The sequence below is a fragment of the Pleurodeles waltl genome, chromosome 7 (genome assembly GCF_031143425.1).
Source record: "Pleurodeles waltl isolate 20211129_DDA chromosome 7, aPleWal1.hap1.20221129, whole genome shotgun sequence".
NCBI classification, from domain to species: domain Eukaryota; kingdom Metazoa; phylum Chordata; class Amphibia; order Caudata; family Salamandridae; genus Pleurodeles; species Pleurodeles waltl.
Window position 1 is genome coordinate 912,334,639 of NC_090446.1, and position 26,969 is coordinate 912,361,607.

General features: G+C 46.1%; 1 protein-coding gene across 5 annotated transcripts in view; it reads right to left on the reverse strand.

The window, feature by feature from the left end:
• TNIP1 (TNFAIP3 interacting protein 1) overlaps window positions 1-26,969 on the reverse strand; it is a 218,684-nt gene that overhangs the window by 19,206 nt on the left and 172,509 nt on the right. For all 5 annotated transcript variants that reach the window (XM_069199568.1, XM_069199573.1, XM_069199570.1 and 2 more), the window contains one exon: window positions 235-435. In XM_069199568.1, coding sequence (XP_069055669.1) covers window positions 235-435 — 201 coding nt within the window. The remainder of the gene's footprint in view (window positions 1-234; window positions 436-26,969) is intronic.

A 26,969-nucleotide genomic window follows, 5' to 3' on the forward strand; every position in this document is an offset into this window, starting at 1 on the left:
CACCGCCCTGCCAGTGTAATGAAGAACATGGTCTTCACCCATTGCAAAATATTTGAACCAAGCCCCCTCTTGTCACTATGTGGACCTCTCCTCCTAGGTCTGTACACCCTTCAATGAATAGTTCAAGAATTTTTTTTTTCTCAAAATGATCTTCTATTATATCTTGGAAACATCAATGGGAGGGCAAGTTTGCACAGTAATGCAGGTATAAAATACCTTATCAATGGTCCTTACCGGAGGGAGGTGTCTGGAATCCTGCACTGAAGGGCGTTCAGCTGGAAGTGCTGCAGGTGGGAAATGGATCTGCCAATCGTCAAAGCCCTGGTACACTGCGTGAGGCATAGGTGGGGTATAAGGGTACTGACATGGCGTGTACATGGGGCCAAGTGCGCCAGGGTGGTGCTCCGGTAGTAACCTCTCGGCGACAACCTGCGACTGTTGAAAGAAAGAGTAAAGCATGAAACTTGTCCTCTGTTGTCATGCGTCGAACAGCTTGCACAGGACGCAGCTGCAATGACTGCAGCTAATGACAGACGGCCGCTGGCAATCATGCCAACCTTGGTTATTACACAAATATGTACAATTCTGACCTAGGGAGCCCTACGTGTGACTAAGGACCTGAGTTAACTATTGTTCCTCGCTGACATGGAGCAAAAATAGGTTATTCATAAAGTATGTTCCAGGGGAAGAACTTTAGATATCGACCAATACAGATAATTCAGTATCAGTAGGGTTAAATCTTTCATATCGTCACATCCATGCATAATTTTGCCTTTTTATGGTTATTTCTGCCACAATGTCTTGTGCTCATCCAGCCACAAGCAAGAAGAAAATGTGCACGAATATGTGAATCTATGAAAGATGCAAATACAAAGTACACATAGGAAATGAGGGCAGGCAGCAGGGAAATCTGACTCAAACATCAGAGCACTCCAAAACATATATACATATCTTAAAATAAAGTTTTGTCCCTATTAATGAATTATAACAGGTTACTCACCTAAAACAATTACGAATTTTTAAGCTTTTATTGACTCGCATGCTGTGGATAATTCCGCCATCTTGTGTCTAAACTCACAACAGTATTCGGTTGTCTCAAAAATATAAAATATAGCCGACCAACGACAAGCCTAGACAATAACTGGATATAATAAGGAAAACGACGAGGCTCCAGTTCTCCGATACCATTATCTTATTGTATTTTACCTCACAACATATGAAGAGTGAGGTAAAGAGCGTAATATCAACATCTTGCGCTTGCCCTAAAAAAATCAAAGGTTAGAGTAAAGTTATACATGATGATGGCAGTAAGATTTTAAACTAGGTTGAAAAAAAACCCTTAGAAATCCACTGAAAAAGTACTACCATTTAAAAACCAAAAAAACAGAGAATTCACCAACTATACGTAACTGACATAAGTATAACTAGCACAACCACAGATGTCAGATCTCATCAGTGTTGTAAACTATGCGGTATAAGCAGAGCATCACTTCGCTGCAAGAAGATGGACTGAACTGCCTTGAGAATGTCAATATCAACACAGAGCTACTTCATAAGAAAATCAGGCTCGGCCCTTGATATGGTGGACTATAAAATCCTCCGATTCCCTCACATACAGGCTCATAATTATTAATGCTGTATCCAACAAGTATCAATATGTAAAGATTAATGAGATTCTTTCTGAAATAATCTCTGTAAACTGTGATGAAGCCAACGGCTCTATACAGACAACTTATTGTTCACCATTTATGTTTAACCATTTGGACCCTGCTGTGTGGTTTGGGGATTTCGTATAATCTCTGCAAATCCATTCCCAACCCTTCACAGGGAGTGAGAAGATCTGGAGGCCCGGACAAACCCAGACAACGAACTTCACAAAGGCCTCTCATGACAGAGGAATTACCGAGCTTCACCTGCCTACCTGCTCTGCTCACACAGCCCCTTCGATGTCTCATCACATAAGTAAATCTGTACATACCTTACTTAGACTGTTAGAACTGTTGCCTATAAACATTAATTGTGCAGATTGCCCATCGTCATTAATTCGAAACTTCTGTAAGTTTATGTGGCGCTGTGAGATTCATGTGGTATAGTACATGCGACAAATGAATTTTCTAAAATAAAAAAATAAAATATGCACTTAATACCCTGTAATACCTTAAAGTGACCGCTAACTGACCACTCAAATCCTGGTTCTTCTGTTTAACCAATTTACAACAGCGGCTGAAAAGTAGAAACCTGAACCTGAATGGGCTATAAACGAAACATCTTCTTCAACTATGAAATCCTAACTGCCATACAAATGTAAATCGGATAAATGCAGTTCTAAAAGTTGACTTTGAGTCTAACACTGATTAGTTAGTCAAATTCCCTGGGGCATTATTAGATAAGAAACAATCTTGAAACTTACTCTGTTTAAGCTTTAAATATAGCTAACAAGTATTCCCCCCCTCTTTCTCGTCCTCGCCTGATGGATCACCTCAAAACTTTCCAGTAGGGAGTTGAGGGGATGAGCTATTTGTTTGGAAAGTTTTGAGAAGATTCGTCAATCGGTGCCAAAGTCAATATAAAAAAACAAAGCTCTATAGTAAGGGGAAAATGTTAGTTCAAATGTAACATTTCAAACTAAAAAAAAAAAACTGAAATTCAGCAGATAGTTTATTCAAATAACTATAACTCACACCCCACCCATGCAGTGTTGTCGTCAATGACGTCAGTTCAGTTCTAATTCTAGCATCACTTTAACCTTTGTTTCTTCAGTGACTATTATATATATATATATATATATATATATACACACATACACACACACATACACATATAAAATACACACTGAAAAAAGGTTAAAGTTATGCTATAGTTACGTGTAAATGTCAGTTTAAAAGTAAAACATTTTCAGTGAATAAATATAAGTTCACTGAAAAAAATACGTTCCATAGATTACGTGGACTGTATAGTTAGAATTAAAAAAACCTTAGCAATTCTCTAAAGAACACATAGATTACACGGACATTATAGGTAGGTTTAGATTTTATACACAAACCATAGAAATTCAGCAGTTAGATATACTTATCTCAAGAAACTATAACTTGTGCCCTAAGAAAACTGTAATTTGCACCCCACCATGCACAGTTTTCGCATCAATAATTTATTGTAAATTTTGCAGTGATATTATCAATGATGTGGTGGAAGATGTCGTGAGTGAGGCAATATTTGAGGCGATTAGCAGTGCATGGCGAGGGTGCGAGTTATAGTTACCTCAAGGCACAATTTAAGGTTTCTTGACATAAGTGGAACTGTAATTGCTGAACTTCTATGATTTTGTGTGTATTGTATTGTATTGTAATCGTATTTATATAGCGCTTACTACCCCTGACGAGGCGTCGAAGCGCTTTTCGGTGAGTAGCACGCTACTCTGGAACCCATCAAGAATTAGTGATGGATTAGTATCGGGAAATAATGAGTACAGTTTTAGTATTATTATGAGTTAATTTGAGCCGCGGATATGAGAGTTTGTTAGTTAGATTGACTGGAGTAATGGAGGGGTGGAGGAGGAAAGAAATCCAGAAGTGTTAATTGGGAGTATATCCGTGTAAAATCTGAACCTATAACGTCTCTGTAACTTTTGCTTTTTTGTGGATTTTCAAGGTTTTTTAAAAATTCGATTTCCTAACTATAACGTCCCCGTAACCTTTGTTCTGTTTCACTGAATTTTCTATGATTTTTTGAAGCGTAAAGTGATATTTAATTAATTACCATAGTTTAATCCAACTGCTGCTGCCAACGGCCTCTGGCCATGTACAGCAGGGTTTGGCTGCAGGGCCTGACCTGCACCCAGGCCCTGCAGCGAACCCTTCAATGCAGCCAACCCCAAGCTGTGCATGGGCCAGCTGCCATGCCCTGCCACAACACCTCCACATGCAGCCAACCCCACATTTTGGGTCTGTTAGTTGCTATATGGGTGCGAGTGGTTAACTATGTGAATGTGAGTGGGAGTGAGCAGCTGGGTGGGTCTGTGACTGGGTGGGGTAGTGGTTTTATGAGGCTGTGAGCAAGGGGGCATGGCCATGGTTCGGAACATGGCGCACGCTTGATTCTCCAGCTCCAGAGGGGCCGGCCGAAAGACTCCTGGTAATCGCGCCAGCCCGGGCCGCCCTTCCTCGGAGCGCGGGCGCCGAGCTGCGGACAGATGGGCGGCGCGGCTGGGCTCCGGCCGCGGTCCCGGTGTGAGCCGCCGACCAGATCGGACCGCCCGACGTGAGTGGAGGGCTGCGGCCCCTCCTGCTACTTGGAGCCGCGGCCTCGAGTGATGACGCGGGCCGTGGCGGGAACAAAGTGGGCTGCCCGAGAACAGCGGCAGCCACGCCCGGGCCTCTCTGCTGGGTCGAGGGGCCCGGAACATCTGGCGGGGGCTGAGAGCCCTTGGGGTCCTTGCCCCAGCGGACACCTTTCTCCTGGGGACCTGTGGAGCGAGCACAGCTCCGATCCCTCTGTGGCCGACCCTAGCGGAGCGCCGAAGTATCGAATCGGCGTAGCGGACGACGGGCCTGCCGTGGAAGCTGCCTGGAGAGTCACTGAGAGGGGTGTTGGCCCCCAGGAGTTGCCCCTCGGGGGCGCACCCAGGGAGGAGATTATGACCTATTGCCTGACACGGTGGGGCTGTGGAGCTGCCGGAGGCCCAGGAGCACCATCGACTCCTGGTTGAGGATAATGGGCGCGGCCAGGAGAATTGCCTTGGACACAGTAGAAACACTTAAGAGTGGGTGAGTGCCCCGAATGGGGAGACAACCAAGCTGCAGTTGCGGCGCGTGCTTGACCCCGGTTGGCGGAGTGGGTCTTAACGAAGGAGTGCATGGATGAACCAGAATGGAGGCAAGTGGCAACCAGTCATGGTTGGCTAACGCAGCCCCCCCCCCCCCCCCCCTTTGGGCCTAGATGCTGGGGACGGCCAGTGGGTCGCCTGGAGCCCGGACTGGACCACCCGGATCCAGTGGTTAAAGCAGCTGAGTCCGCGGCGAGGGAACAAGTTAGAAGCTGAAAACAGAAAAACACTTGGGCCACATACCGGGCCCTTTGGGGTATACCCCCTTGCCTGACCGATGCCCTCGAAGGGCAGACATAAGAACAGAGCCATGGACCCTCTGGCACTGCCTGGGGATAAAGAGGCGGCCTCGCAGAACCAGTCACAAGCCAAAGTGCAAGACACCCTAGACAAGATACTGGGAGCTATTGAAGACACAAAGGCAACACTGCAGCGCGACATCAATCAAGTGGCGATAGAGGTGGGCCTCCTGAGAGCGGATCATCATAAACTGGCTGACAGAGTTAAAGAAACGGAAACAATACTAGCTGATGTCGTACCGAGGCAGAAAGATGTAGCGCCAGAGGTAACCTCTCTGGCTGGCAGAGTGGCAAGGCTTGAACAACGGGCAGAGGATGCGGAGGGAAGAAATAGGAGGAATAATGTGCGCGTGGTGGGCCTACCTGAGGGGACCGAAGGGACGAACATGGTGGAATTCCTGGAGAAATGGCTGAGTGCAGTGGTCGCACCGGGGTGCCTGACCCCCTTCTACACACTGGAGCGAGCGCATCGTGTGCCGTCGAGACCCCTTGCTCCTGGCAGGCCTCCCCGTGCTGTAATCGCTAAACTCCTGCACTACAGAGACAGGGACATCCTCCTGCAGAAAGCCAGGGAAATGGGCCCCTTCAAAGTAGCCAATGGGGAAGTGACACTATTCCCAGACTTCACTCCAGATGTCCAGAATAAAGGCGCCTCATTCCTTGCGGTTAAAAGAGCCCTGCAAGACGAGGGGATACAGTACTCGCTGCTTTACCCAGCACGACAGAGTGTTTGTGGAGGGGAAGACTACGTTCTTCCAAACCCGGGAGGAGGCATGGGAATGGCTCGAGAGGCATGGATCCCAAAAAGCGCGGCCTGCGCACGAGAGCCCTGGAACGATCAAGACCCGCGAGCCCTGAGGGGAAAGAGATCCAGATATCGCCCACGACTGACGCCAACGCAGACACAGAGAGAGACGGGCAGGAGGGCGGCCTTGGAGGCGGCGGCCCGAGTGGGTGGAGAAGCGTCCCCCCAGGAGGGCTCTGAAGTAGAGTCTGATGACAAAATGGTATCCTCCGTTGGAGACTCCGAGAGCTTGTCCTGCACTCCGAGGGTGACCCCACAAACAGCGGACGAGCTCAGATAGCTCTGGACTGCGGTGGCACCCAGCAACAGGATATGCCGAGTGAACGTCTGGCCCCTCCGGACCTGGCCACCCCCCCTGACTTGACTCTCGCCTGTCCGATTTGGCTGGCGAGTATTGCAGTTATGTGTTTGATCAAGTTGCACTGTTGCACAATTTTCTGGGCAACCTACAGTTCCGGAGGCGCCCTGGGGTTGGGGAGTTGGGGTTTGCAGTTAAGAGTTAAATCGGCAACATGGGTGGACTGGTCCGACCACAGTAAAGGCACGAGCATGCAGGGGGATCAACCAGAATTCCGGGCGCACCAGGCCCACCTTTATCAGGCTCTAAGAATAAGATGGCAGACTACAATATCATAACCTGGAATGTCAGGGGGATGGGTACTCCGGCCAACAGACATAGAATTCTTTCCTTCCTAAAGAGAAGGGGGTGCAGGTAGCTATGCTACAGGAGACCCACCTGGCACCGGGAGAGGGTGAGAAACTAAGACCGAGGTGGAGGGGGCAGGTGTTTGCTACAGAATATTCCGCTTATGCAAGAGGCGTTCTGATTTGGATTAGGGTGGGAGTCCCCCTGACGATTGACTCCTCCAACATAGATAAAGAGGGAAGGTTTGTCATACTGGAGGGGATGTTACATGGGTCCCCGTTGGTTTTGAGTTGTATTTATGCCCCCAATCAGGACCAAGTCTCATTCATGACGAACCTGTCTAGACACCTTACTCGACAACACACAGGGGAATTATTAATAGGAGGGGACTTCAACGCAGTACTAGATATAAACTTGGACTGGTCCACCCCGCCACTCCAAGGGGCAACATCAACTAAGATAGCACAAAGACTAGCTGAATGGCTGGGTACAAGGGGGCTGGTGGATGTCTGGCGGATGCAACACCCAACCGTCAGAGACTACTCGTTTTACTCGGGCCTTCACCAGGTGCACACCAGAATTGACAGGATGGTCTGCACTGCGGGACTGGCCCGAAGTGTGACCCACTCCGAATACCTTGCCTGTACAATATCAGATCACAATCCACTATTGTTAACGTTGAGAGTAGTGCTGGACAGACCCCCCCATTCCATCATGGAGACTGGCCCCACGGCGCTTGAGGACCAGGCATACAGAGAGGCGCTACGCTACCACCTGATAGAATACATTGAAACCAACAAGGGATCCACCACTTCCAGAGCCATTGAATGGGAGGCGCTCAAGGTGGTGACGAGGGGTTTCTGTCTTGGGCAGTCGGCAGGGGTGAGGCACACACTAGAAAGGGAACTAACTGCCCTGGAGAAGGTCATACACGAGGGGGAACTGAGACAGGGCCCGGTAGTACAAGAAGATGAAGAGTATGACCGTGCGCGCAGGGAACACTCCCAAGTAGAAGAACAGCTCAGATGTCACAGCATGCAAAAAATACCTGGCATCCCTACAGTCAGAAGAGGGGAGGTCGGGTAAACTTCTGGCATGGCTGGTGCGTCCGAATGGAGACAGCGAACCCATCACAAGCGTACTAGACAGAAGTTGGATTCGTAGACTCAGTCCAGGCCCCATTAATGACGCATTTAGAGATTATTACATGCACCTGTATAGGAGGCCTGGCAACCTGGAGATGGGAACACATGACAATTTTTTGATGCAGATCCCCCTGCCTGTGCTGAGCCTAGAGGACAGGGACAGCCTAGGGGGGCCGGTGACTATGGAAGAGAAACGATGCGGTGGCTCGGCTGGCCCCTGGGAAGACCCCTGGCACGGACGGTCTTCCTATGGATTTCTATAAAAAATATAAGCCCTTGTTAGTCCCCAGATTGGCGGAGATGTACGCGGAAGCGGCACAGGGTGGAGAACTACTGTGCACGCTGCGTGAAGCGCTAGTAGTGCCACTCCCCAAAACAACCAATAGGGAAGCATCGGTGGCTGACTTCCGCCCATTATCGATGCTAAACAGCGACTTCAAGATCCTCAGCAGGATCATGGCTGGCCGACTTCTCCCCCACATGTCCACACTGATACATGATGACCAGAATGGCTTCATCCCTGGCCGCAGCACCTCCCTGAACCTCAGACGAATTTTCTCCATCTTACACATGCCAGACGAATTGAAACCGCCAGCTGGGATCCTGTTGGCGGTGGATTTCGAGAAGGCTTTCGACTCGATTAGATGGGACTACCTGCAGGCGGCAATGTTAAAAATGGGCCTGGGGGAGAACTGGGCTAGCTGGGTGGACTTATTATACTCATCCCCACTGGCGAGAGTGAAGACGGGCAGAACAATCTCTAGTGCATATGTCCCCTATCCCCGTTGTTGTTTGCCCTGGCGATTGAGCCTCTTGCGGCCCGATTACGCGAGGAGGGTGTGGGTAGGGGGATTGAATGGGGGCCGACCGAGCACATTGTCTCTCTGTATGCAGATGACATATTGATCTATCTTAGGGACAGAGCGAGAGGGCTCCCCTGGGCCCTAGAGGTTCTGGAGGACTTCGGGTGGTATCGGGACTACGCCTCAACCGCGGCAAAACATATGTGTTTCCCTTGACAACTGGTTGCATCCGCCCAGCAGAATGTCCGATAGACCTGAACTGGGCCCCACGGACCTTTAAGTACCTGGGTATTCAAATATTCCACACATTGGGAGACCTCAGGGATGGTAACCTTGGCAAAGCGCTCCGATCCCTGCGGTCTTCGGTGGCATTTTGGCGCTCATTGAAACTATCGGTAATGGCCAGAGTGGCACTGTCCAAGATGATTATGCTTCCCGACTTCTCTACTTTTTTGTCAATTTACCGCTGCGGATCCCTCCGGCGTGGTTCCGCGACTTGAACGTGTTGCTCAGGGAGCTAGTATGGGATGATGGACGCAGACGCACTGCACTCACGACCATCTGTAGGCCGACCCGCATGGGTGGACTGGGGGCCCCTGACTTTGAGGCATACTACTTGGCATCCCAAATGCAGTGGGCGGCCGGCTGACTGGCGGGCAGAGGACGACTGGATCTGTGCTCTTCCCAAGGGATAACGGATTCGGCATGGATTGCGGCATGCATGACAGGTGGGAAAATAGCCCTCCCTGGGAACAATATAATGATAAGTGTTGAGATGGCTTGCTGGAAAAGGTGCGCGAAAAGGGTGGGAGTAGGCCCGCCATACTCCCCAGCTTTACCACTGTTGGTACTGGCTCTGGAGTCCGGGGGTAAGGGATCGGGAAATTTGGGGCTTGGTCCTTGGACTGCAGCTGGGATTGAGACAGTAGGTGGGCTCTTCGAGGGGGGTGTACTGAAAGGATTTGCTGACCTATCGGGAGGGGGTGTTCCCCGGGGTCAATTCCTGCTTTTCGGGAAACTAGTACGCACTCTGAAAGTCCACTGGGACACAATAAATGCGGAGCCCGCTGCTCACAGGTTCCTGCACCTACTGCTGACTTCAGGGGAGGAAAACCCACTTGATCGCCAAAATATACCGGGCCCAGGTTGAGGCAACACTAGATCCTTTACAGTCCTTGAGAGAACGATGGGGGTGTAGTGTGGTTAGTTTTACGTATTCATTGCGCTTTAGCTTCAGGCTTTAGGCCTTTGTGCACTTTGCCCTGAATATATTTTATTCATTTGCTGACAGCTTAGAGCCTCTGTGCACTTTGCTCTACATGCTTTTTATTAGGCTTCGTACTGTTATTTTTCAAATAGCCAGTTCTACGGTGTTGTTTTTTATTTCATATCACACTGTTTTGCCTACTTCAGCACTGGAGTTCTCCATAACATATTTACTCTGTGCTTCAGTCAAGGATACAGTCTGGTACATTGCCGATAGACGTGGTAGGAGTTTAGACTTGGCATTCCTGCGTAGGGACATTTTGTGATACATGTTAGTTATAAAATCACTTCCTTGTCCCAATACATGCAAGAGGGAGATTCCGACCAGGGAACCACAACTAGACGCTGACTGCCTCGTTGCAGATGCTGAACCAAGATCACAGGTCTTTGCTCAGGTATGAGGGCTGATGTCTCCACAGTGATTCTAATAGGCAAGCTGGAAGCTTAACATGCTGTGCTCTAAATAGAACAAGCAGAGGGAGAGTAGAAACTGTTAGACAATATGATAGCTTTGTTCCTATGTTTTACTCTCCTGGTGACTATTTCAATCCTACTGTGTTGTATCATTCTGGTTATTGCGGCTCACGCCTTAATATCTAAAATACAGTCGTTTTATTAAAACATTATATAAAACTTATACTGTCTTTGTCATTTGTATATGAGATCATATTGGAAATAAGAGAGTTGGTTTGGATCTGAGTAACCACGACTTCCCTGAGAAGTTCCAAAGATGTCATGCGCTCGGCTGCCAAATCATTCCTTCCACATGGGAGAAATGAGGCACTGCTAGTTAGCTAGAGCAAAAACCGGATTTAGGGTGACAGAGTTCTTTACACGTGGGTCAGACTCAGTCCCCCACACCGTTATAGATCCTGCTACCTAGAAATCCAGTAGTCTCATTTAGAATAATGAGAGCCCACGCGACATGGCGCCGCCAACGTTTGGTCTGGCTCCAATGATTAGGTACGACTAACTCTCTTGGTCTCATATATATTTTGACTCCTCGGTTCCGTATACGGAGACGTCCGTGGGGCTGAGGGTTTCCGCCGCCACGGCATAGGTGCTTCCTGTTGCTTAGTGGTTGGTTGTTCAAGCTTGAACTTTGAAAGGAAAAACCCCGATATTGGTGTGCCTTCTCTGACCTGAAGCTATTTTTTATAAAATGGCGAATCCTAATGTAGTGAATATAGCAATTAATATGCGTCACCCGCTCACGGGACATCTGTTGACACATGGACTGACAGTCCAGGGGGGTCCAGTCACTTTTGTGGTGGACGCCCATGCAGCCTATAGAACGGAACTTTTTTATTCTTGGGTCGGATTTCCAGCAGTGGATGGGGGAACAAATACTTTTCACGAATACACTGTTGCGAATGTCCCTGGACAATACAGGGCTTATGCTTATTTAGAAATACCTCTATCTTATCAAGAACACCATAATTGGCTTGATGGTGCCCTCCCACACTCAGTAGCACAAGTTAGGTTAGGTCCACTGAGTAATGATGGTCCTACCTGGCCTTTATTGGCTACATATACACCTCATCCTGCGGTTGCTCAATTGGCAGTGGTTGAAGTTCGTCGTTTATATACAGAATTAACGGCTACATATAGACGATTAGTTCAGTTTGTCATGCAGACACTAAATACGAATGCAGCGCGTGCTGCTCCAGCGCACCCACAGGCTGTGGTTCCGGGTATTAATCCGGCCACTGTGCACTCAGTTATGGGTAAAGTACCGGCTAAACGAGAGGAGACTCCATTTTGGCTGGCGCAAAAAATTAATACGCTGGAAGCAGTATTTCCCCATACGGGACCTCAGGATAAACATAGAATTTTGACGATGTGTTTGCCGTACGGGATGGTTCCTCCGGTGGACCTTTGTAATACCTGGGGCACGGTGTTTGCCGCGCTCTACACTACGGCACACGGTACACCGACATTAGCTAATTTACTGGACGTGCTTAAACAGATTCAGGATGAATATGGGGCTGCCCCTGCCTTAGATTTGGGCATGCAGTTGCTGGGCAATTTTGCCACAGTTTCTTCTATTATTTTGAGTAATCTGAAAGGAGAGGCAGTAGCACTAGCAGTGCGAATGCGTCTTCGGGATGTTCCGCTGCTTAATCAGGAGTGGGAGCTTCCGAGAATAATAGCGGAAACATATTCTAGTATTGGACGTGATAGCCTAGGGGCTAGACCACAAAAACCCCAGTTACAGGGTAAAAATAATAAAGATAATGCTAAACAGCAACAACCTGAGGGTTCGAAAAAGCGCTGGGAAAAGAAACAGCAAACACCTAAGAAAGATGGTGGACAGTCTCCGCAACCGGAGACCCCACAGAATAAGTATAATCTCAGGAATAGGGATACTTTGAAGACGCCTGATAGATATCAATATACTGATACACGCCAATCTCGTTCCTTTCAGGACTCCTCGGAAAAGAGAAGTGAGAGAGGTGGGCGGTCAGAGCGGAGGACGGAGTACGTGAAACCGAGACAGGATTCACAACGCTCAGCGGAAGTTTCTATTAAACAAGAAGAGAAACCGCTGCAACAAAAACAGCAATTTAAAAAGAAGAAAGTGGCAGCAGTCTCAGTTAGACATGCCGCTCAAGAAGAGAGTTCTCTTGACGAACAAGACATGGGCGTTAGCACTGTTAGACAGCGCGGCAGAGGTCACAATAGTTCGCTGGAGTCTTCTAGAGCATCTGGAGGTGAAAGCAACTGATGACTTCATACAAGTCGAGACGGCGGATATGCGAGTCTCTGATCCTGATAGAGTATATGAAGTGACTCTGCGATTGGAAGGGGACATTGACGTATTATAAACGCAATTTTTTTGGGACCATGTTGTGAAATCATATGATGTTCTGCTGGCCGAACAAGATTGGCCACCTGACTTTGTTCGCGACTGTCCGGTTGGGGAGGAGGTTATTGCTCCTTCCTTCTCGCCACTTGTTCCAAGAGAACTAGCGGAGTCCTATAGTAAATCATGGGCTCTAGCACAAGCTCCTGCCTTGTATAGAAATAATGTGGGGTGGGACAGACAATCACCTTATCATGTAATTCCAATAAAGGGCGAACCTCAGCCACAACCGCAGTATCCTATCAAATTTGAAGCAAGGGCATCGGTTAGAAAAATTCTTACACAATTGGAGTATCAGGGGGTAATTGAGCCCTGTGTCTCGCCGATGAATAATCCCTTGTTTCCGGTAGCTAAACCGGACCATTCATATAGGATAGTGGTGGATTACCGACATTTGAATAGTCATACACGCACATATGCAATACAGAATTCACACAGCGCAGCGCTTATGAATAATATAGTGCGTAAAAAATACAAGACAACATTAGATATCTCAAATGGATTTTTCTGCCAGAATATAGTGCCCGAGAGTCGGGACTATACAGGGAGTGCAGAATTATTAGGCAAGTTGTATTTTTGAGGATTAATTTTATTATTGAACAACAACCATGTTCTCAATGAACCCAAAAACTCATTAATATCAAAGCTGAATATTTTTGGAAGTAGTTTTTAGTTTGTTTTTAGTTTTAGCTATGTTAGGGGGATATCTGTGTGTGCAGGTGACTATCACTGTGCATAATTATTAGGCAACTTAACAAAAAAAAATATATACCCATTTCAATTATTTATTATTACCAGTGAAACCAATATAACATCTCAACATTCACAAATATACATTTCTGACATTCAAAAACAAAACAAAAACAAATCAGTGACCAATATAGCCACCTTTGCAAGGACACTCAAAAGCCTGCCATCCATGGATTCTGTCAGTGTTTTGATCTGTTCACCATCAACATTGCGTGCAGCAGCAACCACAGCCTCCCAGACACTGTTCAGAGAGGTGTACTGTTTTCCCTCCTTGTAAATCTCACATTTGATCATGGACCACAGGTTCTCAATGGGGCTCAGATCAGGTGAACAAGGAGGCCATGTCATTAGATTTCCTTCTTTTATACCCTTTCTTGCCAGCCACGCTGTGGAGTACTTGGACGCGTGTGATGGAGCATTGTCCTGCATGAAAATCATGTTTTTCTTGAAGGATGCAGACTTCTTCCTGTACCACTGCTTGAAGAAGGTGTCTTCCAGGAACTGGCAGTAGGACTGGGAGTTGAGCTGGACTCCATGCTCAACCCGAAAAGGCCCCACAAGCTCATCTTTGATGATACCAGCCCAAACCAGTACTCCACCTCCACCTTGCTGGCGTCTGAGTCGGACTGGAGCTCTCTGCCCTTTACCAATCCAGCCACAGGCCCATCCATCTGGCCCATCAAGACTCACTCTCATTTCATCAGTCCATAAAACCTTAGAAAAATCAGTCTTGAGATATTTCTTGGCCCAGTCTTGACGTTTCTGCTTGTGTGTCTTGTTCAGTGGTGGTCGTCTTTCAGCCTTTCTTACCTTGGCCATGTCTCTGAGTATTGCACACCTTGTGCTTTTGGGCACTCCAGTGATGTTGCAGCTCTGAAATATGGCCAAACTGGTGGCAAGTGGCATCGTGGCAGCTGCACGCTTGACTTTTCTCAGTTCATGGGCAGTTATTTTGCGCCTTGGTTTTTCCACATGCTTCTTGCGACCCTGTTGACTATTTTGAATGAAACGCTTGATTGTTCGATGATCACGCTTCAGAAGCTTTGCAATTTTAAGAGTGCTGCATCCCTCTGCAAGATATCTCACTATTTTTGACTTTTCTGAGCCTGTCAAGTCCTTCTTTTGACCAATTTTGCCAAAGGAAAGGAAGTTGCCTAATAATTATGCACACCTGATATAGGGTGTTGATGTCATTAGACCACACCCCTTCTCATTACAGAGATGCACATCACCTAATATGCTTAATTGGTAGTAGGCTTTCGAGCCTATACAGCTTGGAGTAAGACAACATGCATAAAGAGGATGATGTGGTCAAAATACTCATTTGCCTAATAATTCTGCACTCCCTGTACCTGTTTCAGTGCGTTTGGCTCCCAGAAAATTTTTTGTAGTTTGCCTCAGGGGTATAAGAATAGCCCAGGACTGTTTTCGGCTCGTGTAACTGAAATGCTGCATGAGTTCGACCCTGAAGCATTATCATATGTTGATGACATATATCTGACAGATGATGAGATTCTTCTACATCTAAGGCGTGTATCACGCATTGTTGTGGGGTTTGCTGATATTGGCTATAAGTTTAATTTTAAGAAATCAAAGATTGCCTTCCTCAGCGTCATTTTCCTGGGATATGAGTTGTCGAGTGAGGGCAAGAGCTTAGCGCCACATTTTTGGGAGAAATGTGCTTTATTGCAGCCTCCTAATACGGTTCGGAAGCTCCAGTCATTGTTGGGGTTTCTGAATTTTGGCAGAACTTACATTCCTGAATATGCAACGCGTATAAAACCCTTATACGAGTTGATTCGCCTGAATTTTTCGAGTAGATTTTGGACGATTGAACATACACACATACTGCGAGAGTTACAGAGTGATCTCTTAGCAGTTAAACACTTACACACACGGGACAATAAGACACATTTAGTCATCAGGGTGATACCTGGGGCTGTTGGGTTTACTTATGTCACCTTCAATGAAGGGGAGACAGTCCCGATTGCATACAAGTCTCACTTGTATTCAGCTGCAGAACAACGTTTTGCACAAACTGAGAAAATTCTCACTGCAGTACAGATGGCTGTTATTAAAGAAAGACCACTGGCCCTGGGTCAACGCATCATTGTTGTTTCCCCGATTCCGGCCTTAGAGGCTGTTACAAAAGCGAGTGTTCCTAATTCGAAAGCTTTACACCTGCAATGGATACAATGGGCTACGTCTTTGACAGCCACTGATGTGGATTATGTATTTGACCCTAAACTGCAGACTCAAGAATTTCTTCAATATGAAATGGAATACCCTGTTCCTGCTGGTACGTTGCCTATTGACCAATATCAAGTGGTCATGTATACCGATGGCGCTGCGCAACCAGCGGTTGGGACTAAACAACAGTATTCTGCTGCATGTGCGGTGGTGAGCGGCACTATGGAGGGGGACGTGTTCTGCCCCCGACATACTTATACTAAAACCTTGGGAGATTGCACGGCACAGCTGGCTGAGCTCAAGGCTCTATTGTTAGCATTGGAGCACGCGGATCCGGCGATTTTAACGTTGCTGGTCTGTGACTCCTACTACTGTGTGCAGTCTTTCAACGAATATCTACACTATTGGAAGATGAATGGGTTCAGAGATTCTAAAGGCAACACCATTAAACATAAAATGTTGTGGGGTAAGGTTGCGGATCTGAAGGAAACGCTTCCTAAAGTCCATGTTGTGCATACACTTGGACACCAGCGCGTTGGAATACACGTTGCTGGGAATACTTTGGCTGATGAAGCCGCGAAATCGGCAGTGGCTGTCGCCACTGTGGCCGCAGTGACTCGTTCGAGTTCCAAACCAGACACAGAAATTTCGGCTGCCATAAAGGCTACGGCTGCTGGCACGCCCTTTCCTAAAGGATTTCCTTCAAAATATAGTTACTGCTTGAATGGTGCGCTAAATGCTACTGTTACAATTCCAGGCATTGGTGTACGTGAAATTCCCAATAAAATTGAGAGACCTCGATTAATTTCTGCAGCACATGAGGGGGTTGCTTCTGCACATGCTGGTGTGGCTGCCACGATTTCACTTTTACAGGCTCGTTACTGGTGGCCTGGTCTCTATAAAGAGACAAAGCAATATGTCCTTTGTTGTGACGTTTGTCAACAAATTAAAGTGTCGTCGGCTAGACGCCCGCAGCAGACGCCCCTTCTGATTTCAAATAAACCTTTACAGTGTGTGTACTTGGATCGTTGTGGTCCGCTGACACCAGATAGTGCATACAAATATATATTGGTTGCTGTAGATTCGTGCTCCAGATTTGTATGGGTATGGCCACAACGCTCGGCTGACGCTCGAACTGTTATTAAAGATTTGCGCATCTTTGTCGATATATTTGCAGTTGCGGCTTTTCATTCGGACCAGGGCCCTGCTTTTGCCTCTAAGGCATTCAGGGACACCATGGCTTCATTGGGGGTCCAACTCCAATTCTCGTCTCCATTTCATCCCGAGGGAAATTCTGTCGTGGAGCGTTTAAATCGTGATTTAAAGCAGTCCTTAACGGCCAGAGTTATAGGTACGGGTCGTGGTTGGCTAGCCCACCTATATGGAGTACAGAGAGCACTTAATAACTTGCCTAGAAGGTCACTGGGGGGTCGTACTTCATATGAGTGCCTGTTTGGAACACAAATGTATGTTCTTGATCTAGATGGTCCTGGTGTGGAGGCGGCAGATACGCCCTTTGACATAAATGATCGTGTCACTGTTTTGCAGGATTTACAACAATTCCGTGAAGATAACTCTTCTGCCAGTGCTGCCTCCTCAGAAATTAAGGATGAGCCAGTAACACCTACTGGTTGGATACCCAGGATTGGGGATCTAGTGCGTGAAAAGGTCGCAGTTAAAAAAGAATTTGGTCCTTCTTATCGAGAACCTGTCCCTGTGTTGGGGGTGAGCGGCACGAGAACTGTGATTTTACCGCCGCTGCGAGGGGCCAAAGGAAATCGCTTTGTTTCCATTGATAATGTCAAGTTACAACATGTGGCCGATTCTGCACAGCAGACCAAGAGGGACACCCAGTAGTTCCAGAATCCCTCTCACTACTGGGGAAGAAGTCCCGCTGCAGGTGATTTTCACCGACACTGTTTCCTCTCCGAGCTTGGGGAGGGTGGATGATGATCTTGCGATTGTTCCACCGACGGCGATTAATATGGAATCTTGTGATCAAATTGCTGTACGTTCTACTGACGTTTCTGAACATGTGGTTTATAGCGTGCCACGGCGAGAGCCTCCATCTGCTTCTTTGTTCACAGTTGCACCTTTTGCTAGAACTGCTTCTGGCTGCTTCAACGACGCTGATAATGATGTGTCCGGCTCCTCGTCCTCGATGTCTCCTGTCCACGGTCCACGACGGCTGCTGGGTTGGCTTAAACGCACATATTTTGTTTTTCCTTGGAACTATTTTTGGGTGTTTTTGGCCGTGATGACTCTTTTATTATGGTTGGGATTTGTGGTTACTTTTTTTCTGATAATACATGGTCATTTTCTTCCTGATCGATCTGACATTGAGCACGTGGAGACTGTGTTAAAACCGCATTTTTCGTCTCATATGGTTCGAAGAGACTTGTCCACAGTAAACATTTCTGCAATACCAGTTCCGGATGGAATTGTGTGGGATAAAGTAATGTTTGATATATATGGTCCCACTGAATTGATTCAAATACCGTATGTCCTCAAATTATCAATTAATGATATTGTTATACCTGGCATTGTTTCTGATGATTGGGATGTGAAGACAGTAGATTCTATGCTAACGGATTTGCAATATTATACTGTCTATGACGATGATGATGCTTACCAGTTTAGAGATAATCATGGTGACATGTTTTGTTACAACTATTATGGACACCACTTTATTCATAAAGCTAGTAGCCCCAAGTCCATGTTTAATTATGTGCAATGGGAACATTGCTCGACTCCTCCACAAGGGAGTTCAAAAACGTATTATGATAAATTTGCATATTTTTCTGGGCATGATCCACGTAATGCTAAGTCCTACTATTTTAAAGTTGCACCGTATTCTAATAAGCAAATGTTATTGACCGATACTAAATTACTGTATTCCAATTTGTTTGTATCTAAACTTTCGGTCGAGGGATATGAATACTGGTTTAAAACTGTTGACTTGAAAAGTGTTTGGGGTTCGAAAAATTGGCACATGCAAGGCAGGGACACGTTATTTAGAGCATGTATTATCCCTGTGCAGATGATTTTCCTCAATGACACAGTACAACAGACTAGCTGTTTGGGCTTAGCGACGATTAGGGAGTTGACTTTGCCTAGTATACCTGTCCCTTCTAAATTAAAAAATTGGCAGCACTATGTGAATGCTACTTTCAGTGACTTTACACATTGGGTCCAGAATGGTACGCTTAACACTTCATCGTTACATCCAGGCGGGTGGTTATTATGGCCTGTAGACACTAATATGTGTCATCAACGTTTTGTCACCTCTTCAGGGGGGTTCAGGACTAGTAGGGCAGACCCTCGTTACGTTTCACCAGAACATGCTGATATTATAACTACATACAGTGTGGGTAAGCTTTGTCAGCAATGGTTGAAGTCATCCACGCTGGATGCAGTTAAGTCACATCTCATGTTACTGTCTAATGATACTGATTTACAAGATTTTTTGTCAGGTCCCAAAGTACCACGGAAGAAAAGGTTCTTATACGAGGTTTATAATGAGATTTGGAAGCTTTCACAACAAGAGGCTGCAGCCCAGTTGAGGCAGATTGATCAAGAAAATCTGATGCAGACTTTGTCTGTTGTTGATAATGGCATGCATACCCTTTCTGACCGTGTTTACACGATTGACAGCATTGTTTCCTCTGCCATTGACATTATTAAATCGGACATGTCTTCTTTATATCATGGGCAGAATCAGACGCGGTCCATTATGCAGCTGGGTTGGACTCTTCAGACCTTGAAGGCGGGTCGCGTTCCATGGCAGCACGTTCGTGCCAGAGAGATCTTTATCTCTTTTAATTTGACTCGTCAACAACAACTGATGGCTAAAAAGGAAGCAACATATGTTATGTTAAATATTGAGAAATTAAAGAAACTGCCTTTCACGGTAGCTGAGATTCCGTCAGCTGAATGGTTGATACATGGGGTTATTAATTTGCCTATCTCTACTTTGCAATTTACTTCTTGTTTGAAGCACATTCCGTTGGGTAGATATGAACTATTGGGAGACAGTTACATACACGAGGTGTGGGACCTTCCCTTTCAGTACAGATGTGTTAATGGTTTGAAGGAGGTTTTTCTTAGCGGCAGCGAATGCGAAGCTTCTGTCAGCCATTCCATGGTTTGTAAACAGCTGTCCTTGCACGGGGCGTGTAACGCTTCGATTGCTAACTTAGCTTGTTATCTGAAGGGAGTTCCAGTCCTGGTTATTAAAAACACTTTCCAGGTGCTTTCTAACGGCAGTTACATTGTTCTTAACAGCGAACGCTGCTGTGGCATGCGTGCCGGAATAGTTTACATCGTCGTTGTCAACAAGGCCGTTACGTGCTGCGGGAATGTGTTGTTCCCCCCCACTCAATTTAGGGAGGTAGCGGACATCTGGCCTCATATTGCTACTTCCAAGGTTGATTTCGACAAGTTAAGTCGGCTAAAAGCTTTATTGTTTCAAAAGCATGTGGCCCTTACATCTGCTAGCGAGACCTACGCACTTCAAGTGGCAAGGTCATCGGCGGAGATACAGTCCCTTTTGAATACTAACTTTCCAAATCACTTCGGTGAACTTGTGGGACGTATATTTAATGCATCCAGCACTGCTGGTATTGCACATTTTTTCAAAGTCGTTGGTGTTGGTTTTGCCCATACTTTCTCTTCCATATTCGGTTTGATACCTTCGGCTATACATTCTATTTTCGGAAGCATTTTTGGGGGTTTCCCGATTACTTTGGCTTTATTGGCTGGAGTCTTGCTGTTGTTGCTATTTTTTCGCAATGGCTGTCCCGTCACAACGAGATCCTGTATTGCTGCTCCCGTCAGCGCAGCTGTGTCGTGAACACATGATGCAGCATTTTCGAGCGACACTCCTGGGATATTTGGAGTGTGACTGGTCTCTGTCATTCAGACCGGTTTTGGATTGTGTGCAATCCGTGTTTCGATGCCTTTGGTGCTCGTTTGAACATGCACTGGCTCTCTGTCTCTCATTGCAGCGCCCTCCCATGGTCGATACTGATATGTTGATGTTCCCGATTAGGGCTCATTCCCAGACTTGTGTACTACGGATGCGCTTGCTTCGTGAGGCAGTTTATGAGATTCCCTTCCTGGAGCAAGATGGTATTGTCTCTTTCATAGGCCCTACACGGGGTGCCGCCCTGAATGGTTTTGGGGCTTTGGATCACACCTGCTCCATGGTACTTTGTGGCGTGGATCTTCCGATATTGACATATATCGAAGTGGAGGAACTCCTGCGTTCTATTGCTTCTATCTGACGATTGGATTTTTACGAAATTGACACTATATTGAATTTGGCTTTATGGTCACATGTTACCTAAATTTCTGACTTTGTTGTCTTCTCACCTTGTCGAAATAATTGTTTTAGGTATTGTTTATATTTGGGGCATCCTTTTATATTATTGGAACCACTCGGTACCGACAAGGGGAGGGTGTAGTGTGGTTAGTTTTACGTATTCATTGCGATTTAGCTTCAGGCTTTAGGCCTTTGTGCACTTTGCCCTGAATATATTTTATTCATTTGCTGACAGCTTAGAGCCTCTGTGCACTTTGCTCTACATGCTTTTTATTAGGCTTCGTACTGTTATTTTTCAAATAGCCAGTTCTACGGTGTTGTTTTTTATTTCATATCACACTGTTTTGCCTACTTCAGCACTGGAGTTCTCCATAACATATTTACTCTGTGCTTCAGTCAAGGATACAGTCTGGTATATTGCCGATAGACGTGGTAGGAGTTTAGACTTGGCATTCCTGCGTAGGGACATTTTGTGATACATGTTAGTTATAAAATCACTTCCTTGTCCCAATACATGCAAGAGGGAGATTCCGACCAGGGAACCACAACTAGACGCTGACTGCCTCGTTGCAGATGCTGAACCAAGATCACAGGTCTTTGCTCAGGTATGAGGGCTGATGTCTCCACAGTGATTCTAATAGGCAAGCTGGAAGCTTAACATGCTGTGCTCTAAATAGAACAAGCAGAGGGAGAGTAGAAACTGTTAGACAATATGATAGCTTTGTTCTTATGTTTTACTCTCCTGGTGACTATTTCAATCCTACTGTGTTGTATCATTCTGGTTATTGCGGCTCACGCCTTAATATCTAAAATACAGTCGTTTTATTAAAACATTATATAAAACTTATACTGTCTTTGTCATTTGTATAGGAGTTCAAATTGGAAATAAGAGAGTTGGTTTGGATCTGAGTAACCATGACTTCCCTGAGAAGTTCCAAAGATGTCATGCGCTCGGCTGCCAAATCATTCCTTCCACATGGGAGAAATGAGGCACTGCTAGTTAGCCGGAGCAAAAACCGGATTTAGGGTGACAGAGTTCTTTACACGTGGGTCAGACTCAGTCCCCCACATCGTTATAGATCTTGCTACCTAGAAATCCAGTAGTCTCATTTAGAATAATGAGAGCCCACGCGACAGGGGAACACAATCGGGCGGGATTTGTCTGACTCAGAATGGAACAAAACACTGGCCTACCCCCGGGTGATTTCGCGTAACACGCGCTTGAGATACATTCAATACAATTATTTACATAGGACGTACCTCACACCCCACCGACTGTTCCATATATACGGGGGAGTACCCAGGACATGCCCGAGATGCTGGGGGGGGGGGGAATGCGGACTTTGACCACATGGTGTGGGGATGCCCAGTACTTCAATCTGGTTGGAGGGAGATACTGCCTATTTTATCCGGACTACTGGGGATAGAATTGCGACTCACCCCTGAGCTGTGCTTACTGGGTCTTAGACCGATTGCGCTAGGGGGAAAAGTAGGGGGACGTTTCCTGGACCTATCCCTGGCCCTCTACAAGAGACTAATCTCAAGGGGCTGGAGGGCAACAGGCCACCCCTCACTGACTGACTGGAAAGGAGATGATTACAAGATGGTCTAGGGCTGAACTACAGGTCCTGAAAGCAGAGGAAGCCAAGGGCACCCGCCAGGTTCCCATAGCCCCGGGGTGGGAGGACTTAGTGACGAGCTGGGAGGGTCTGCTCAGGAGATCAGCAGGCCCGAAGTAGTAACAGGAAATGGCTAGCACACCCTAGGAAATTGTCCAAGTGGGGAAAGTTCCCAAATAGGTGCCCGAAGGTGGCCGAAATTATAGATAGTCCACGCCAAGAGAAGCAATATGGAAAAGATCGAGCCGCTAACTGACACACCACTATTAGAAATGGCGAATGAAGTGTTTGTTCTGCTGTCCCCTCTGTATACTGGTGTGCCCTGGCCTGCCCCCCCCCCCCCCCAACAATACTACAATGCTCTTGTGCCTTAAATACCAACAATTACAAGTCCCACCCACACAAAGCCGTAAAGTTGACCAGCCGTAAAGTTGACCGCCTGTGGTTTGTTTTTCTTTTCCTATTATCACTTTCGATTATCTAACTCTTTCCCTCCCCCCCCCCCCTTTTTTCCTTTTTTTTTCTTCTTGTTTTACTCCCTCCTTGCCTTCTATCCTAAGCTATAGCTCAGAACGGATTTCAGTGTTTTTTTGGGGGGTTAATTACTAGATCCAAAACTATAGAGTAATAAAGCAGCGAGGATCACAACAAAGCATGTTAATGAGCACAGGTTATTAAAATCAGGGACAAGCATACACATAAAGCATGGTAAACAGCACCAAAATAATAAGCAACGAACCAAAGGGAATGAATACCTCAAATGTGAATTGCTAATTGATCATGTATAAAGTATGCAAGATGTTACCTTGAATAACCATACAAATGTAAAGCAACAAAATGTTAATAAAATATATTTAAAAAAAAAAAAAAAGAGGCTGTGAGTGGGTGTATTTTTTCCTTAATTGGAGTCTGGATCAGCAAATCAGTCATGGGTTTGCAGGGGGGAGGGGGGGGCTGCGCTGAGCATCACGGAGGATCCCCAGATGCTCGTGTGATCCTCCGAAAAAATGTTTTTGGCCAATTGCTTGCCTATGAGGGGTCTGTCAGAAACTCCTTCATCAGTACCATGGGGACAGGACACCTCTATCTGGATCCCTTATATCCTAGCTAATCTTTATTTTCACCCCCGGGAAATGTGTCCCGATTGGCAAGATGGCAGCCCCAACTTTTTTCTCAGGTGGCAGCCAGCCAATACCAGCAGTGCTGTGGTGTGTGGATCCGCGGCTCTATACATGCATAAATCTTTTTTCTTTAATACCTCCAACACCAAATTACAAAGATAGATCTTTCTGGAGCAAGATCTAGCTTTCCACCAAATTTGGTGTAATTCCGTTCAGCGCTTTGTCTATGGGAAATTGCATGGGGAAAATGTGTTTGGGACCTTCCCTATTTCTCGGCCCCCACTTGAAGAAGGACCCTAAAAATTTTCAGACAGCAGCTGGAGCAGTTAACTAGTATTGAAAATTTAGTGAAGATTCGTAAAATGGTGCCAAAGTTATTACCAAAACAAAAAATGCTTTTCCTATGGACACTAGGTCCCAACTACAACTTCCTACCGGCAAAACAGCCGGTAGGTAATATTAGTGTGTGTATATATTACTCACACATGTAGATGGGTGTTTGTATAGTACAGTTATAGCTGAGAAGCAACACAGCACCGACCAAAAAGGGCCAGAGCCTAAGGTTGCAGTCTGAGGATTTTATAGCAAGATAGGTAACAGTTTGGTTCCTACTGCGAGATGTGCAATATACTTCCAAAAGGTGAGTTTTAGCTTTGTTTCTGAATTCCATGATGCTTGAAGCAGTTATGATGTCAGTGAGGGTGTTGTTTCATATACTTGCAGCATAGATTGATAAGGGTTGCTCTCCATTTTCTCTTTCTTGCACAGTTTTGTCTTTGTTCTAGGGATATCTTGCCTTTGTTAGACTGAGGTGGTTGGTTTCCTGTTTACGTAAATCAGGAGGATGTTTGTGGTGTTTATAAAGGACATGTAGGCGATGCATTTGAGGCCTGGAGGAGGAGCCAATAAAGTTACTTTATTGGAGGGGTGATGTAGTTGCTCTCTTAAGGCCCTTTATCAGACCCAACAGTCTACTGCATGCTTTTAAGGTGTGCCATAGAATTTAAGTGTGTGAAAGGACCATCACTTGCATTGTTTTTCTGAAATCAGTTTCAGGAAGGAAAGATTTCACTTTTTCAGGAGGAAGAACCAGTAAGAAGCAATTTTCTTCGCAATGAGTTCTTTAAAAGCGAGTTCTGTTTCAAGGCTGAATTCATGCAATTTTGCACTACTATTCCGCTGGGGGGTGAACAGCTCCAGGTTCACTTTTGAGAGCTCTAATTTGAAATGTGGATGTTTTCAGCAACTTGCTGTGTTGAGTTTAAGGTAAGTGCTTGACATCCAGATCTTGGTGTTAAGAGTGGAGACTTCAGCTATGTATACTTTAACATCATGATCGATGGTGGCAAGTGGAATTTTGACTGCGACAACTCTGGAGAATTTGAAGGAAGACCACACAATGCCTCCTGATTAACTTAGAAAGAGAGCTAGAAATAGCTCTATGGATACTGGTGATAGAAATGAAACTCCGTTAGAGAATATACTGTGTTCTGATGTCATGGGAAACAGAAACAGTCTGCATAGCATTTGTCCATCTACAACGTTAAAATAGGAACTTAGCATATCTAGTTAAATAATAAGCAAGGCTATTTGGCATTTGTGGGAATCACATTGGATAAGGAATGCGCCTTGAGATCCTATGGGTGATTAGCCGCACTTTACAAATCCTTGATTGATTGATGTAACTTATTTCCCAATAAGTGCAAGACCCATTAGGCTGTGGAACACTTTTGGTTGGTTATTCATGCATACTGGTATGTGCCATATACCACTCATTTGTAAGGCACGTGTCAGGTTTATAGGTTTCTAAGTAAAATGACTTTTGTTGTCTGAATATTACAGTTCATGCTAATGGCGTGCTGAATGTTTAGTACTATACGTTTAGGAAGCTTAAGTTACCCAACAGTAGATTTCTTTGTGAGTACTGTAAGAGCATTTACTTTCAAATCCATATGGAGCCTACTTAGCAGTTTGAGAAAGAGAGTGTAGTACTTATCTGCATGTTGTTGTGTAGAAACATTGTTTGTGCTTTTCCAAGTGATCCAGATGTGACAAACAGTACTACTCTGTGACAAAAAGATATGAAGGTAGCTCACTCGTGTCTTGGGGCAAACAGGGTAAGAGTAGCAACCCTGTCTCTACAGGGGTCTATAGAGGTTGTATTCGGGGAGCAATGAGGGTATGCAAAGTTGAGGTAGTGTTGTACTCTGATGTGAGAGGCTGCACAAAGAAGTACTCCATGGCGTGCTTAGTTGGGAAAGAGTAGCTTCCTCTCATGAAAAGTTGCATGGGTGAGTCCTCCATAGGTACAATTTGGAAGGAGTGTACCATGTTGAGAAGAGGTTGCATGGAGTGAAAATGTGAGGAAGAATCTTCCCCATGGTGTTATGGGTGATGGCCACAAATTTAACTTGAGTGTTGTGGTGAATAGCCAAAAGTTTCACCTGAGAGGTCAATCTCTACATACAAGAAGATTTGACAGGTGTGTGTGGTACAGGAAGGACATTTATGGTTCTTCTGTGGTCAATTTTATTCAGTTTGTGTATTGTGGAGTCTGGCACGGTTGTGTTTGAATGGTAGTGGTTGATATAGCTTCAGTCTTTTATACAAATGTTATTTACCTTTTGAAAGGGTCTGGTATCAATGATTGTATTGCGTCTACTGGAGACTGTCGTCAGTGTGTTTAGAGGCTATCCTGACTTGTTCAGGTGCATTTATCACAGAGAGTAGTAATAGGAGCAGATTCAGTGCACTTTTGGGCTGGGACCTGGTCATGCTGGTTTTGTCAGCCAGCTGCTGTGTGGTGCATTATGCGGTGCTGGGGTGCATGTTTGTGTGTAAGTGTGTGGTGGAGAGTCTTGCCCTTCTGCGGTATTAGTGTTGCTTGTGACAAATACAGACTGAGGGAGAGTTGAGTCTGTGTAGTTATAAGTGTTCATGTCTGGAAACACTGTAGGAGTGATGCCAGGTTTTGGTTTGAAGTCTGCCCAAGGGAGCTTTGAGTTAAGGTGATATATGGTTCAGGTGTGGCCACGCAAGTTGACCGGCAGGACGCGCCTCTGTGAGGCTCCTCGCGTCCTTGACAATATCCTTTCATAATCCTGCCTAACTGTGACCAACGGGCGGGTCTGCCAATTGCTGAGCTGCCCCCGGTGTCTCGGGATTTGGCGAGTCCGCTCCCGGCCGCTAAGGGAAATGAGCTGGCCTGGGGGTGAGGGGGGTGGGTGGAAGTGGCCTAGATTGGTGGTGCCAGGAGAGTGCAGAGTGGAGGAGAGCAGGGCAGCTGTTGGAGGATGACATACTCATCTACCCGA